The 15,087-nt window shown below is 36.7% G+C and overlaps 2 protein-coding genes across 2 annotated transcripts in view; one reads left to right on the top strand and one right to left on the bottom strand.

Moving 5' to 3' along the window:
* LOC150088198 (NFU1 iron-sulfur cluster scaffold homolog, mitochondrial-like) overlaps nt 1-4,000 on the top strand; it is a 146,495-nt gene extending 142,495 nt beyond the window's left edge. Inside the window, exon 7 of the mRNA XM_090369379.1 lies at nt 3,901-4,000. Within this exon, the coding sequence (XP_090225505.1) occupies nt 3,901-3,972 (72 nt within the window). The 3' untranslated portion in view covers nt 3,973-4,000. The remainder of the gene's footprint in view (nt 1-3,900) is intronic.
* LOC150088197 (alpha-2-macroglobulin receptor-associated protein) overlaps nt 3,970-15,087 on the bottom strand; it is a 228,105-nt gene continuing 216,987 nt past the window's right edge. Inside the window, exons 6-7 of the mRNA XM_090369378.1 lie at nt 14,826-14,984; nt 3,970-4,094 (exon numbers count right to left, since the gene is read on the bottom strand). Of these exons, the coding sequence (XP_090225504.1) occupies nt 4,035-4,094; nt 14,826-14,984 (219 nt within the window). The 3' untranslated portion in view covers nt 3,970-4,034. The remainder of the gene's footprint in view (nt 4,095-14,825; nt 14,985-15,087) is intronic.

Raw genomic sequence — 15,087 nt, 5'->3', positions numbered from 1 at the left:
AATTTATGGAGAACGCTTCCCAGACAGACATGTACCGGACCACCATTTGTTCACGTGTGTGCATCAAAATTTGTGCGATTATGGGTCATTTAGAGGTAACAGGAATAGTGTGGGCAGACCACGTTCGACGCGAACTCCCGCCATGGAAGAAAGTGTGCTGAATGCCATCCAGAATAATCCTACTACCAGCACACAGGCTGTTGCCTCTGCCTTAGGAGTGTCTCGTAGTGTACAGCATGTCTGGAACTATCATGCCAGACACGCTGTAGTGTACAGCGTGTCTGGCATGATAGTTCCTTACACCCCTTTCATCTCCAAAGGGTTCAGTTACTGCTCCCCCAAGATCATCCTGCACGTGGCTTTTGCACAGTGGTTTCTCCAAGGAAGTGTTCAAGACTTGAATTTTCCAGCCTATGTTTTGTTCACGGATGAGGCTTGTTCAATCAGCACAATGCTCATGTGTGGGCAGGTATGGTCGGTGACTTCTTAGTTGGCCCATACCTGTTACCATCCCGCATGAACTCTGCTAAATATCGGATCTTTCTTGAACAAGTTCTACCAGGGTTAGTTGACGATGCTCCAGCAAATGTGAGACGCAACATTTGGTTTCAACATGACGGGGCACCTGCCTATTATGGAAGGTGTGCTCATGGTGGACCCGTTGCCTGGCCCCTACCCTCACCTGATTTATCGAGCCTTAATTTCTTTCTGTGGGGGGGGGCCTCAAATCTATCATGTATGAATCGCCTGTGGAGACGGAAATGGATCTCGTGGCGAAACTCTTCTGCACTGCTGCTGCCAAAGAAACTCCAGGTGTGTTCGACTGTATCCGCCAATCCATGCTGCATTGAGTCTCATGGTGGAACCTTCGAGCATCTGTTGTAACATCATGAAATGCATCCATCTCGTACTCCATTGTTAATATTATGTCAAATAATGTTTGCCTCTAATTACTGTCTTGTGTCATTTCTGCTTCTTGTGTCTCTGCTACTACTTTCCCAGGTATGGGTTCCTATGCGATTCACGTTCCTTTAGATGTTACCTACCTCCCCTAAACATTTGTACCAATATTTTTGAGACACCCTGTATAGACTAGGCATCTGCGAGATGTCCGATTGAGATATATAAGGCTTGGAATGAATTGAGCAAATGCGATGCTGATGCCATTCTTCCTCAGAATATACACACACACGAGATATAAATTTAACTTGAGAAACAACTGGGTGCAGGATAGATATGCAGAAGGTTGCCTTCAGCCAGCAGATTGTTGATAAATTACTGCAGGAGATGCATAGCTGAAGTTTTTTTTTTTTTTTTTGCTGATGATTAATAATTCTCTTTTCTTCATTCCTATCTGTTTTACTCCTCATAATTTGGGATATTTGAGTGAAACAAGGGGAACGGTTTCACAGGGCCATGATGGAAGATTACTACTTTTTTTTTAAGAGAGAAAGCAAAATGGACCATGACAAAAAACAGTGGTAAATATTTCCAAGAAGTAGAATATATGTAGTACATTCATTATGCAACTGATTAAAGAATTTAAAAATGAATAAGGCATATTTGTAATTTGTCATTCATTAAATTACTAAAATTTGAGTATATATATATATATATATCTTTCAATGGTAGTATGAGAGAGACAAAATTTTGGTATTTTTGGAATCAGCAGATCATTATCCTTTAATCTCCAACCTTTACTGTGGAAGTACTTTTTTTTTTTTCTTGACCAATATCATTGACCAGAAAAAGTGGAAAGATTCTGCCTTTGAGTTATAAGCTTCTGATTTTGGCAATATAAATAACTATGCTCTCAGATTAGTGATCGTTTGCTAAAGATTAACTGTATAATTAATGTACCTAAGTTAGATTAAATTCTTGAAATCAGTGTCACTATGGCGTATCTCTCTGAATTCTCTCCCCCACCCACCTTTAACTGTTCAAATACATATTAATGAAACCTATTCATTGCTGGGATTTCAATCTAGGCCTTTTCCACATGGTGTAGAGGGACAAACTTTTTAAATGAAGTGTTATTAGTAGGGGCAAATGATGCAAGCAGGTTTTCGTATAATGATGCATTAAATTTCTCAATTTTTTCTACTTTCCTATAGAATACTAATAGAACTGTCACAGCAGAAAAGTTATTGGCTCTCTCGTCAGCTTTCAGTCTCTCTGACAATAGTAAATAACTTTCAGTGTTGCAGATTACCATTCTTTGAACTTTTTTGTTTTCGATAGTTCTGCCATACATAAATGTTCTTTTCTAGATCTAGTTGTTTTTCTCTGCAAAGTGCTATGGAGAGGGGTGGAGCGAAAATTTAAAATCTAGTTGACAGGAATAGTCCTCTATAAATAATATTTGTTATGAGTGCCTCATTATGTGCACTGGGGAAGAAAAAAAAAAAGTAGACTACCACAAATAAACAGCATTTAACTTATTGAGAGGTGCCTGTAAGGAGCCTTATCTTTTCTAACATCAAAACTTTAGTTTTCCACAATCTATTTAAAAAATAAATAATGACTGCATGTATACAGTGTGACTGAATTTTGGGCATAAACTGCGGAAGCAGTAACATATTGGGCAAGCATTTCAACAAAAAGTGCTTTCAAGGTTCGCCAAGTCTTCTGCTGTTAGTTGTGTATAAGTGCATATTTTTGGTCAGCATAAAATTGACCATTACATAACAAAGAATTAAAATTAAGTCACACAAATATGTAAACAAGTTACTTATGGGAATGGAGCAAAACATTTTAACTGGCATGAAGGGTTTAAAGGAAGTAATAAAGCCCATAGTGATGCATAAAAATAGTAATCCAGTCATTCATGAGAATGGTGGAAATAAGAAAATGCTGAGATCTGGCTTCTTTAGATACTCCCTTTGAAAGAAGGGTAAATTTCTGCCACACATTTTTACCAATAATCAGAAAGTGTTTCCAGGATATCTTTCTTCATTATTTGTTATGGGTTTTAGTTTATTCTCAACTAATACATCATATAAACAAATGTTCATCTTTTGAGACAATTGATAATTTTGTTTGTAGGTCTTATTTTTTTATTTTATTCATTTCAGCTTTACTGTCTGTACCTGTGAAAATTTTACAAATTATTAGTATGGCCTTCAGGATATTTGTACATTGGTCTAACAAAATTATCAATTGTCTCAAAAGATGAACATCTTTTGTGCAACTTAAAAACTGTCTGAGACCATCGTACTCACCTTTACGGAAGCAAAAACCTTTTCCTTCACTCCCGACGGCAGCCACCTCATTAAGCAAATCCCACACCAGCACAAAATGTTAGTGTATCTAACAGTGGTCATTGCACTAATAAGGATATACATAGATCCTGCATAATTTGCAAGAATTTTATTAATATTCTTGGCCACCTTATTTCATTCTTAATGAAGAATGACCTCTATATCCATAATATTTGTGTGGTTTGCTGAAGCCAATCTGAAAAGCTTCATTCCAGATGATCCAGCAGGCCTTGTGTATTCCATTCTCGCATACATCCTTCAAGTAACAGGGGCCCGTGCCATATTATGAAAACTGCTTTCATAATGTGGCATGGGCCCAATACATGGTATGGTGTTTATTGGTGCATTAGCTGCTAAAGCTATAGTGCATCCAATACATGGCTTTCTCCACACTCTGACAGACAAGTGTATGGAGGAGGAGAGCTTTCTATTTCTCTAAGCAGAGTGAACAGCAATTCATTCGATGCCATTTCAGTGTACACTGACCAGGCCACAATACTGCTTTATATAAAAAAAAAAATTATCTTATTTTTTAATCACACTGTCTGCTGCTGATAAGTATTATTTTGCAAAATAAATGTCCTGTGAAACTCATTTGGATTTGATATAGTTTATGGCTTTTTTATTTTTTTCTCCCCAGGTTCAAGATGAAGCTGAGCAAATAGCTGTCAAAGAATTTAACAAATTTGAAGACAAATTAAAAGAAGGATAAGAAGAAAAGCACTATATATTTATTATAAAAATAATATATTCAACAGTTTCTCCCCTTCCCCATTATAATTCCAAATGTCGCTGAAATATCCTGCTTTCAAGTTCTCTATGTATCTTCTCCACCTGAAAAATATTGAGATTATTTCAAGTTGTGTAATATAAAAATCACTAAATGCAAAGTTCTAGATTCTAAGATACAGCAAAATTCAATGCCACCAAACTGTGTATATATACATTTTTTTTAATAATAATTGGATTTACATAGTTTACAACAAAAATCTAGCAGCTGGAACAGAAATAAGAAAACTATGCCTAAAAATATCACACTGACTTACTTTTGATAATATCCATTTCTGACTGCATAATAACATTTTGTATAAATGAAATGTTGTTATGCAATAATTAGTGGTTTTTTTGTATTTTAATTATTAAATGTAAAAAAAAAAACTGTAAATACAGATAAAAATCTGTATCTCATAATCTGCTTGCTGCAACCTTTGGCAGTTAATCTTTTTTACCACCTAGCCTAAAAAGGTTGATGCCCTTAACAGTAGAGCACAGCATGGTGTGGTTGGTGCCTTTCAGAAATAACAATCCTATTTTAATAGTTAATCAATGATTAAAGCTCAAATTTTATCTATCTTCCCAAATATAATGCAATACTTCTGAAGGTTTTTTTTTTTTTTGCAGATTAAATGCACGAAGAATCTGTTTTGCAACACCAACTTTACAGTTAATTCCACAAACAATAGTATCTGATATGAAACACTGATGTTGCTATTGTACAAAGTTTGTTACACTTTAGTTACTCTTTTGGCAAAAAGTTCCCAGACTGATGCAATAAAAAACACAAAGGAGCCCAAAAATGATTTTATTTTTATTCAAAGTAATCCATTTCTTTTCTGAGTTGAGACTTTACCAGTGCAGATATATACCACATTGCAGCACTTGGCTGTATACGGGACTGTGCATTTCGGAACCTCACATCTTTGGAATAACCTTGAGGTTTATCGTATTTAATATACTAAACTGTAGTTAATATATAGTTTGAATTCCAATAGTCACTGGACTCCATCCAGGAAGCTCAGGTGACCCCTGGCGGAGACCAGTCAGAGAATGATGGGTAGCCTGGCCCACCTCCTAGTGGTGGTGGTTTACATAGGTTAGTTTTTTTTTATTTAGAAAGCCACAGCTTAATTTTCAAATAGCCTTTGTTATTGATATTTTGGTGGGAACTTTGTAACTTTTGTTCAGTAGCTTAAATTTGGTTTTAAGTTTTGTGAACAGTTTAATTTCTGTAATGTTTTGGTAATACAGCCAGGCCTCGCATAACGCGAGTTCGATTAATGTGTTTTTCAGTTACTGCTATTAAAAAAATATCACTTTACACGGTGAAAATTTCCAGTTAACGTGATTTTTTTTTTTGTGCGATAGTTGAAAATTATTTGAATTGTGCGTCAAACTAGCAATAAACAAACGTTTGCCTGCTACCTGTCTTGGTGTGTTCCATCAACCATTTAATCGAGGCCAGCCTGTAAAATACAAGATCTGCTTACAATATGAAGTCCAAGGATATCATTTCAATGTGAGTTACAAGTTTGTCATTTGTATAACCTGTGGCATGTAACTCAAATTTTGGTCTATTGGACAAACCTAGCTCAACTGACAGTTCTTTTCTTTGTGCTCAATGTAAGGAGTGTATTGATCTCAAATTAGAACTAGGTGCACTATGAAAAAAAATACAACCACTGAAGAAATGAGTGCTTGTCCTAAGAACAAATGTAACTAGAACAATGTCAATGAAACAAACGTAGCTCGTCAAGGATTAAAATATCTCATGACCCACCACTTCCAATATGGGTCCCAGAAAAGAATAGTCAATTGCAGACTGCTCTGGTCAACCTGGCATTGTCTTTTTCTCTTTGGCAATGTATGTTCAATCCAGCATTTTTTTCCCAATACAGAGCAGTCTCGTCAACTTTAAAAATTTGCTGCACTGAATAGCCGCCTTCATCAATATTTTTTTCCAACAAATCAAAAAATTTCTCTGCAGTTGCAGAATCAGCACTGGTGACTTCACTGCATACTTTAATGTTTTGGAAACCAGCATGATGCTTGAACCTATTAAACCACCCGTTGCTTGGCACCAACTTGGGTTGGGGTTCGCCGTACTGATCTTTAATATCTTGCTTTTGGACTCAGGGGCACTTGCTTCTGAATCTGATTTTCCATCCATATTAATAACTGTTCCATCTTCGATATTAGCACCTGAACACTGATCTTAATTAGCGTTGATCCTTTGACGCGTTCTTTTATACGTGCACCGTCTTTTATTAAAATAATATTCACTGTAGAAGCAGTGAGACCCAATTCTGTGCAATAGATGACAAACTTTGTCCCGCTTTGTACTTCTTAATTAATCATCTTCATTTCTAAATCAATTTTGTTTTGTTTCCTGGCACTGCCAGCATTGCACTTTCCATTTGTCCCTTTCCCTTCACCATTGTAATATGTAAATACGAATGAAGAGAAGTTTCTTTATTTGATTGAAGATTTCAGTGAAGGGGAACTCATTTCACCATAATACCGAACGTAAAAAACCCACAGAATTCCAGTTATCGGTATTATCGCAAATGCAATACCTGTTTATAATAGATAGCGCTAACAGAAAATCCCAATAAAGTGGAAAGTGAAATTGCCAGAAACCTGCTTTAGAAAAATATCACAAAGGTGTTCAAAATTGATTCTTATAACGGTAGAATATGATAATGATGAAAGAGTAGCGCAATTTCCATTATAAATATGACCTTTTAGAGAGAGAGAGAGATAAATAGCTTAGTGAAATTTTCAACTTCCAAGGACTTGGAACGAATTACAAAAAAAACCCACTATGTTATTGGGTTCACATTATGATATTTTCACAATACCTCCATTTATCCCTACAGATGCAAAATACATTTCCATATTTTTTTCAGTTTGCACCAGCCAGCAAAAACTTGCATAAGCCAAATATTAAGTAAGTCGGGGAGTTCCTGTATATTGTAGGTAGTTAACACTTTTGCTCACTTATATAAATCATTTTATTTGAGCATTGTATTCTGATACCTCTGCTGTTTTATAATAATATTCCACAATAACAAAGTCTTTACTTTGTTATTGTGTCAAAGTCTTTACTTTGTTACTGAAGTGAAGTCTACAAGTCCACAGTTTGTCCATTCTGTTCAACCAACTATTTTTACTACCACATTCATCATTTCATATTATAGTTTACTGTTGATAAGATTAGGCCGTGTCTTACCATATTTATATAATTTGAAATGGCCCAAAAATTCATTCTAAGTCATGATAAAGGAATGGTGTATGATTTTTTTTTTAAATATAAATCTGGAGTTTTGAACAACCAGACTGTTAAGTAACTGAAAATATTACAAAAGAAATTTTATTACTACATATGCTCCGAAATTTTTTTTTTTTTTTTTTTTTAGGAAACGAAAAAAATACCACAATCGTTCAAGGATTAACTCAATAAAGTTTAATAGTATATTATGGAAAGAAATCACTCAAAAATATTCAGTATGCAGTGAATGATGACAGTGATTAAAGATTTATTGACATTAAACAGAAGCAATATTGGATAGGCTGGATTTGCAACAGAAAACTGTCAAGAAATATTAGTGTCAACATGTAAAGCAAAGTTAATATAATTTGTAAGACTACAAAATTATGTTCAAACAAAAAATATCCAATTATGTAAGGAAAGAAATGAACTTGTTATTCTTGTATAAATGTAAGTTTATACATTGTCATAGCTAATTTCAAAAAAAATTAACGAAACTTGTCATACACTGATTCCAAATGTTTAGGTGGAAGTGCATGTACACAGTGCATATACTATGATGGCATTGGTGATTATTATTATTACCAGTATCATCATATTACCAAATAAAATGGAAAGAAAATTTTCTTGCCATGCTACAGACACCAACTGGTACTTTCTAATACAATCATTATGTAACATGAAAGGATCAGTTCTGAAAATGGTGGGTGACATTGCTGATTGGCTGGTTTTGCTGTTTTTGACTAAAAATGAAAGTTGGAATTTTTCTCATTAAAATTTGTTTACAAGAAAAATCCACAATGAAAGCTGTTGATACCAAAAACTAAATGAAAGAGTAAATAAATTCGGAATGTGCAATTTTGGTCACTAACAAACCAGTTAAAATGCATTCTAAATTTTACTGCTATTCATCTTTGAATGTTGCCAAATGGTGACTTGAGTCTTCTCACTAATCACAATAAATCGTCAATACAAATATTTATTGTATTTAGTAGTCATGGGCTTGAACCCCAGTCCACTCAAGGAATGCGTGCTATGCACTCTCGCTCCTGACCACTGGGCTACATCAGACCTAAAGAGATACTGAGAAAAAAAAAAAAAAAAAAAAACTGAAGACTTTTATCCTTCTCCTGGTGGCTCTTTAAATTCATCAGTATGTTTTAATTCAAGCGACATACTCAAATTAAAACAATATCGGTATGCTTAAATCCAAACAAAAGGGGCTAATATCTGGTGAGTATGGGCTTGACACACCCAGGGTCCTGAGCTGGATATAATCATTCTTCTCTTTCTTGGTGATTACCTTTTACTTTCTCTCTCTCGGGGTAATTCAGGATTTTTTTTTTTTTTTTTTTTTTTGGCAGGTGCAGCATAAGCTTCAGGCTTCCTTGCATCATATGGCTAATAATAATAAAAGCTCTAATTTTCTTGGAGATTCTTTTATTTCCAATCTGGCCATGCAACTAATCCACTGACATCATCATATTCTTGTTATTAAGACAACAAAACTGAGTGAAGTTAGAACACAGCATTATAACTGGTAATACGATGCCAATACATGATAGTGACCACTGATTACATTATTCCTTGGTACTGAAATTTCATGAGAACCCTCCAGAGGAATTTTCTCTCTTCCTACTTCTCTCTTCCTACATGACAATTCTTCCAGTCACAAGGCTCAGATGACCACAGACACAATAACAATTATTATACCCCACTAAAAAAATAAATAAAAGGGTGAATGCAAAAAGAATCAAAATATGGACAATATGAAATTGTTCATAGCATAGTTCTCTTTTCGACATAATTGGAAAATTGTCTAAAAATGCTGAAGATTTTGGAATAGTCTCAAAACAGATAAATGGAGTTGTCGCTTGGTGAAGACAGACTTCTGTAGCTGCTGCAAACATACAAGTTTTCCTTGAATTTTTTTTTTTTTTTGTTAACATTTTTTGTTTTACAAAAAATAGGCTTAGTAGTGTTCGTTAGCTAGTGACTGTAAGTTACAACTCACTACTCGTACCTGTGTTTTGGCTGGAATATTGTAGCATAACCAGTAGCGCAGAAGAATAGTAGAGTTTTAATTGTAATAAATATTTTGAAGGTTTTATTCACTTTTTGATCATATATCTTTTGTATTTAGCTAAGGATATAACTAATTTATTTAACATCGTGATTGTTGTGGTACAATGTAACTTGATAGTGTATATCTCGAATTCGATAACTAAGGTATAACGTAAAACAGCATAGCGGAATACGTATTCTACATTAGCTTAGTATAGTATTGTACACAATTAAATTTATTAACCTTATTAATTTTCATTGTTAATTAAATCGTATTTAAATGGAAATCATGCCCAAGACTAGCACAGCAAAGCAACGTGCACAAAGTAGCAGGAGTGCTGTAGCTCAGGGGAGAATCGAAGTGGACAAATCTCCAATGCATCACAGCCTAAAAAAATTTGCAACTTGAAATGTTTGCAGACAATTCTGGCACAGGACATGATCTACCAAAGGAGGATGTCTTTGTGTGTTCTAAGTGCAGAGTGTAAAGAAATTAGGTGCCAAATCGACATTTTGATGGGAGTCTGTGAGAGTTTGTGAGAGATTGAAGAATAGGGTAGATGCCCACGAAAGAACTGAAATGGGGGTATCAAGCTCTCAGCTGCCCAACACCAGAGCTTACTCTTGTGCATCAGGCAAAAGAGCGCAACCTTCAGAGCAGAATGCACTGGTCCCACAGGAGCCTGTCAGGGAGACGGGGAACATATTGTGGAATAGAACCAGGGTATGTCTGCCAGGGGCAAAAGCTTATGAAGTTGTAGATATCATCTTTTAAGGGCATAAAGGGTGATATTGTTGTACACATTGCACTAATGACATTAAGAGTAGGAGAATTGCGGACTTACTTAACAAGTACAGGTCAAAGTTGAAAAAAAATTCGCAAGTTACAGTTAAATTTGAAAGTGCCTGCAATTCTGCCCAGACACGATAGAACAGAGTACAGTAATACCCTGACTTACGCGAACTCGGAGTTACGCGGTTCTTGATTTTTTTCATTTGGTATATATCCAGTGATTTCGAAGTCAAATCATAAAGCTTGGGTGACAGCTTCCGTTTTTGAGGACTGGTTTGGTCACCACTTACTCCATACTCTAAGTCGAACGTTATTGCAAGTCTAAACAGATTCCATTTAAAGTGATGCTTCTTATTGACAATGCACCCGGTCACCCTCCTGCCACCCTAATTAATTTCAACCCACTTGCGAAAGTTGTGTTTTTGCCTCCAAACACAACCAGCTTGCTTCAACCGATGGACCAGGGAGTCATCAAAACATTCAAGGCTTACTACACGAGGCGTTCGTTTGCACGTCTGAATGAAGCTATGAGACAAAATAGTGAGATATCTGTTAAAGACTTTTGGAAACAATTCAATGTTTTAGATGCCGTAAGAATCATTGAAGAATCTTGGGATGAAATTCACAAAAACACATTGAATGATGTCTGGAAGTAACCCTGTCCATTTTTTTTCAAAACCGAGACGAAAACAACGCCAGAAACTGATCATGTCGCTCATGTGATAGAAGTTGTTAACCTTGCCAGGCAATTAGATTTGGAAGTCAATGGTGATGATGTCAACGAGCTGTTGGATTCACATAGTCAGAAGCTGACAATGAATGATCTCATAGAGATGCGTGAGCAAAACGTAACTGAACTAGCCGACACTTCAGACCCAGTTCCACTAGAAAAACACATAAAACACAAGACAATTGCAAGCTTGACAGAAGGTCTCAGCGCAATTGAAAAGGGCTTAAAAATTTTAGAAAACAGACTCCAACGAAGAACGCGTTATAGCTACAAAGCAAGGAATAAAAAAATTATTAGCTTGCTACGAAGAAATTCTGCGTGAAAAAAAGGCGCTGTGTCGTCAGACCAATTTGTTAGGTTTTATGAAGTCATCGACATCGAAATAACTGCAATTTTATTAAATATTTTTCTTCTAAACTAGTGTTTTTGTTAGTCCTTGGTCCCAATTAAACAAAATTTATATGCAAAGTTGTACCCCGACTTACGCGAATTCGACTTAAGCGATTTTTGTCGGACCCACCTATCGCGTAAACTTCGGGGTATTACTGTATATGATGAGAGCCTTCTCAATCAATTCGGCCCTGGAGAGATTATGCAAGGCTCATGGGGTAGAATTTTTCTTAACATGGCCTGTGCTTGTTAACAGAAGAGATTGTTTCTAAAGGGATGGAATACACTTAAATAGAAAAAGTGGAGGAATATTTGCTGATGCTATCGAGGCAGTGTTGGTGGGTCGGAAAACTGCAAGTGTGTGTGGGGGGGGAGATATACAGACGAATGCATTAACAGTAGCTGTTGGCAGAGGTGAAAGTGATTCTTGCACTGCTTCTATTCGAATGAGCAGTAGGCTGCTGCTCATTCGAAGTAAATACATGGGTTGTGTTAGGGTAACTGAACAGGTGCATGAATACCTACATGTTCACCCATGCTAGGAGTTTAGTAAATAAATTTGAGGTGCTGGTGAAGACATCAAAGGCTGATGTTGGGATATCAGAGATATGGTTCTCTGATATCCCAACATCAGCATCAAATTCCAATTCTGCATTCCTTATCTCGGTTCACACAGAGATAAGGAATGCAGAATTGGAATTTGGAGAGTACAATGTGTACTCCCCAAATTCCAATTGTCTAACAGCATAACCCCTCCTCCCCAGAAAGAGAGGAGGGGTTATGCTGTTAGTTAAGAAACACAAAATCTAAGGAAGTGCATCCAGTTGACATGGGTGGACAGTGCAGTCTTGAGTCAGTTTGGTGTGACATAAGCACTGGGAAAGGGAAAATGAGAGTAGATGTGTGTTATATGCCTAATGAATCTGATGAGTGTAACGAGCAATTCTCTAACAGCATAACCGCTCCTCCCCAGAAAGGGAGGAGCGGTTATGCTGTTAGTTAAGAAAAACAAAATCTAAGGAAGTGCATCCAGTTGACATGGGTGGACAGTGCAGTCTTTGGTGTGACATAAGGGAAATAGAGTGAGTCAGTAAATCATATTGTCTTATAATGGTGGATTTTAACTTCCCAGATATTATAGACTGGAACTTGTGGGTTGGTCACACACGCACACACAAACAAGACTTTTGTGGATTTATTCGATGACTGTTTTCTACAGCAGCATGTTTGGGAGGCAATTAGAGGGAGTAATACTCTTGTTTGTTTATCAGCAGTGATTCTTTATGTAGTTAGAATCTACAGATAAACGGAACTCTAGATAGCAGTGATCACAGTGTACTGATGTGGGATTTACTTAAAGATGTAACTACCATAATTTGGAGCAAATGAATGGGTGAAATGGAAAAGGATTTTTTTTTTTTTTTTTTTGTTTTTGGCTGATGCTATACAAAGGGTACTAGAAATTTTTGCAATACAGCTTTGTTTATTTAATTTTTTCAAAGTAATTTCCTCTACATTCAATACACCTCTCCATCCTCCGAAATCAATCTTTAAACCAGTTCTGCCAAGTTTCACTAGGGAGTAAAGCACACTCGTTGTCCCAAGCCCGTAGAAGGTCCTCATCACTGGAAAACCGCCTCCCTTTTAGCTTCATTTTCACATGCGGGAACAGTGCAAAGTCGCAGGGAGCAAGGTCTGTACTGTAGGGAGGGTGCTCGAGAAGTTTCAGTCCTGTCGTGGTCAAATATTCGGTGCAGGCTTTGGCGCGTTGAGCTGCAGCATTATCGTAATGGAGGTACCAGGTGTCCATTCTTGACTTTGGCCGCAGGTTCTTCATAGATCCAATGACTAGGCAGGCATTGTTCAGTATACCACTTAGCTGTGACTGTCTTCTACGTGTCCAAAACGAAACGTTCCACAATTCCACTCGATTTGAAAAATACAGCTATCATTTTCTTCTTTACAGATCGGGATTTTCTGACAATTACGGGTGTGTCGTCATCAAAGACCCAAACTTTGTTTTGAGCCTTGGTCAGCAGATCGTAATAGTACAGCCAAGTCTCGTCACCTGTCACGATGTTGTTCACATACCGAGATTGTCCCTTATCAAACGTTTTTAACATCTCCCGGCACCAAGTCACACATCGTGTCATCTGCTCTTCAGTCAGTTGATGCGGCACCCAGAGAGAAGAAAGTTTCTTCACGTGCAAATGATCTTGCAGAATCGAACGAATTGCTGGTGCATTTAGGCCCAAAGTATCCTCTATCTGTTGGTAGGTCACTCGCCTGTTTTCGTCAAGCATTTTCCTCACAGCAGTAACGTTTTCCTCCATAACTGACGTTCGTGGCCTTCCCGGCCTCTCAGAATCCTCCAGAGTGAAGTTTCCCCTTTGGAATTCTCTATACCACCTGTTTATCGTTGTACGATGTGGACAATCATCATCTGGTGCAAGAGTCATTTCTTCTAAGCACTGATCTATGGTTAAACCACGCACGAAATTATACCACAAAACTGTCCTTATCTCATTTCGTGACCACGATGCCATCGCAAGCACTTTACACTCTCACTACTAATGAATAACTGAGCCCATCGACTTGGCGCGGCGGCTACTATGCACGTATGAACATGTCTCAACATGCAGCAACAAGCAGCTTCCTGTGATTCATTGTTGCGTCATATTGCAAAACATTCCTAGTACCCTTTGTATAAGCTTGCTTTCTTGCATCATATGCCTCCACTAATGCTATCTCTCAAAAGAGCTAGGAAAGGGAAGGGTTTTTGCTTTCGAAAGTGACTACAGTGGTCTCAGAGATTTTTTAAATTTGATACAGTGTGACTAACTGACGCTGTTACCAACAGCAAATTCTAAATGGGAAGCATTCAAGGAATTAACCTTGGAAGCTTCTAGACTTTTCATACCAAGTAAGAAATACTGTTCAAGGTTTAAGCCTAAATGGATGTCAGATTGACCTAATGAGACTTGTGGCAGAGAATAAAAATGCATATAAATTATCAAGAGACACAGATTCCTATGGTAGATATAAGATAGTCTGTAATGAAGTCACAAAGGATGTTAAGCAAACAAAGGCAGATTACAAGAAATCTTTAGCAAACAAATACAGTAAAGAGACTAGTCCCCTGCAAGGTGATCTAATTGAGGTGTATAAGGCATTGAATGGTTTCAGCAAGCTCAATGCTGATGGGATTCTTCCTCTTGCTCAGATTACTCACCTGATGGAACAAATTCAAATTGAGGAAAGACAATTGTAGAATAGACGTGTGGAAATTTGCCTTTAGCCAGCAGTTAGTTGATAGTTGGAACAAACTTACATCTGTTGTAGTGGAGGTCAACAACTTAAATAAGTTCAAGGCAGAACTAGACAAACATTTGGAGCAAATGAATGGGTGAAATAGAAAGGGATTTTTTTTTTTTTTATATTGCTTTCTTGCATCATATGCCTCTACTAATGCTAACTCTCAAAAGAGATAGTTTAGCTGAAAATACAGTATAATCATTTGGGTGTGTTATATATACATACCTTGTAATTAAATTCCTTCAGCCTTTTTCCTTTATATTTTTGTTCAGTAACATTATCATCCAAATATTTCTTCTTTCCATGTACGTCTTTTGTAATTTCAAAATCTGCTTCCAAGTATTTAAGTTTCTTTATTCGATGTTCAAAATGATGTAATTCCTCCTGCAAAATAGAAAACTGGGATGTTATGGTGTAGATGCAGTTTACACAATTTAAAATTTTCTTTGTTTCTGGATGTATTTTGGACAGATTTTTGTAACACTGA

Source organism: Mastigoproctus giganteus, chromosome 3 (assembly GCF_048544385.1).
Source record: "Mastigoproctus giganteus isolate SK-2022 chromosome 3, ASM4854438v1, whole genome shotgun sequence".
Classification (NCBI taxonomy): domain Eukaryota; kingdom Metazoa; phylum Arthropoda; class Arachnida; order Uropygi; family Thelyphonidae; genus Mastigoproctus; species Mastigoproctus giganteus.
The sequence above is the reverse complement of the archived record's forward strand: the minus strand, read 5'-3'. Positions and strand labels throughout refer to the sequence as shown.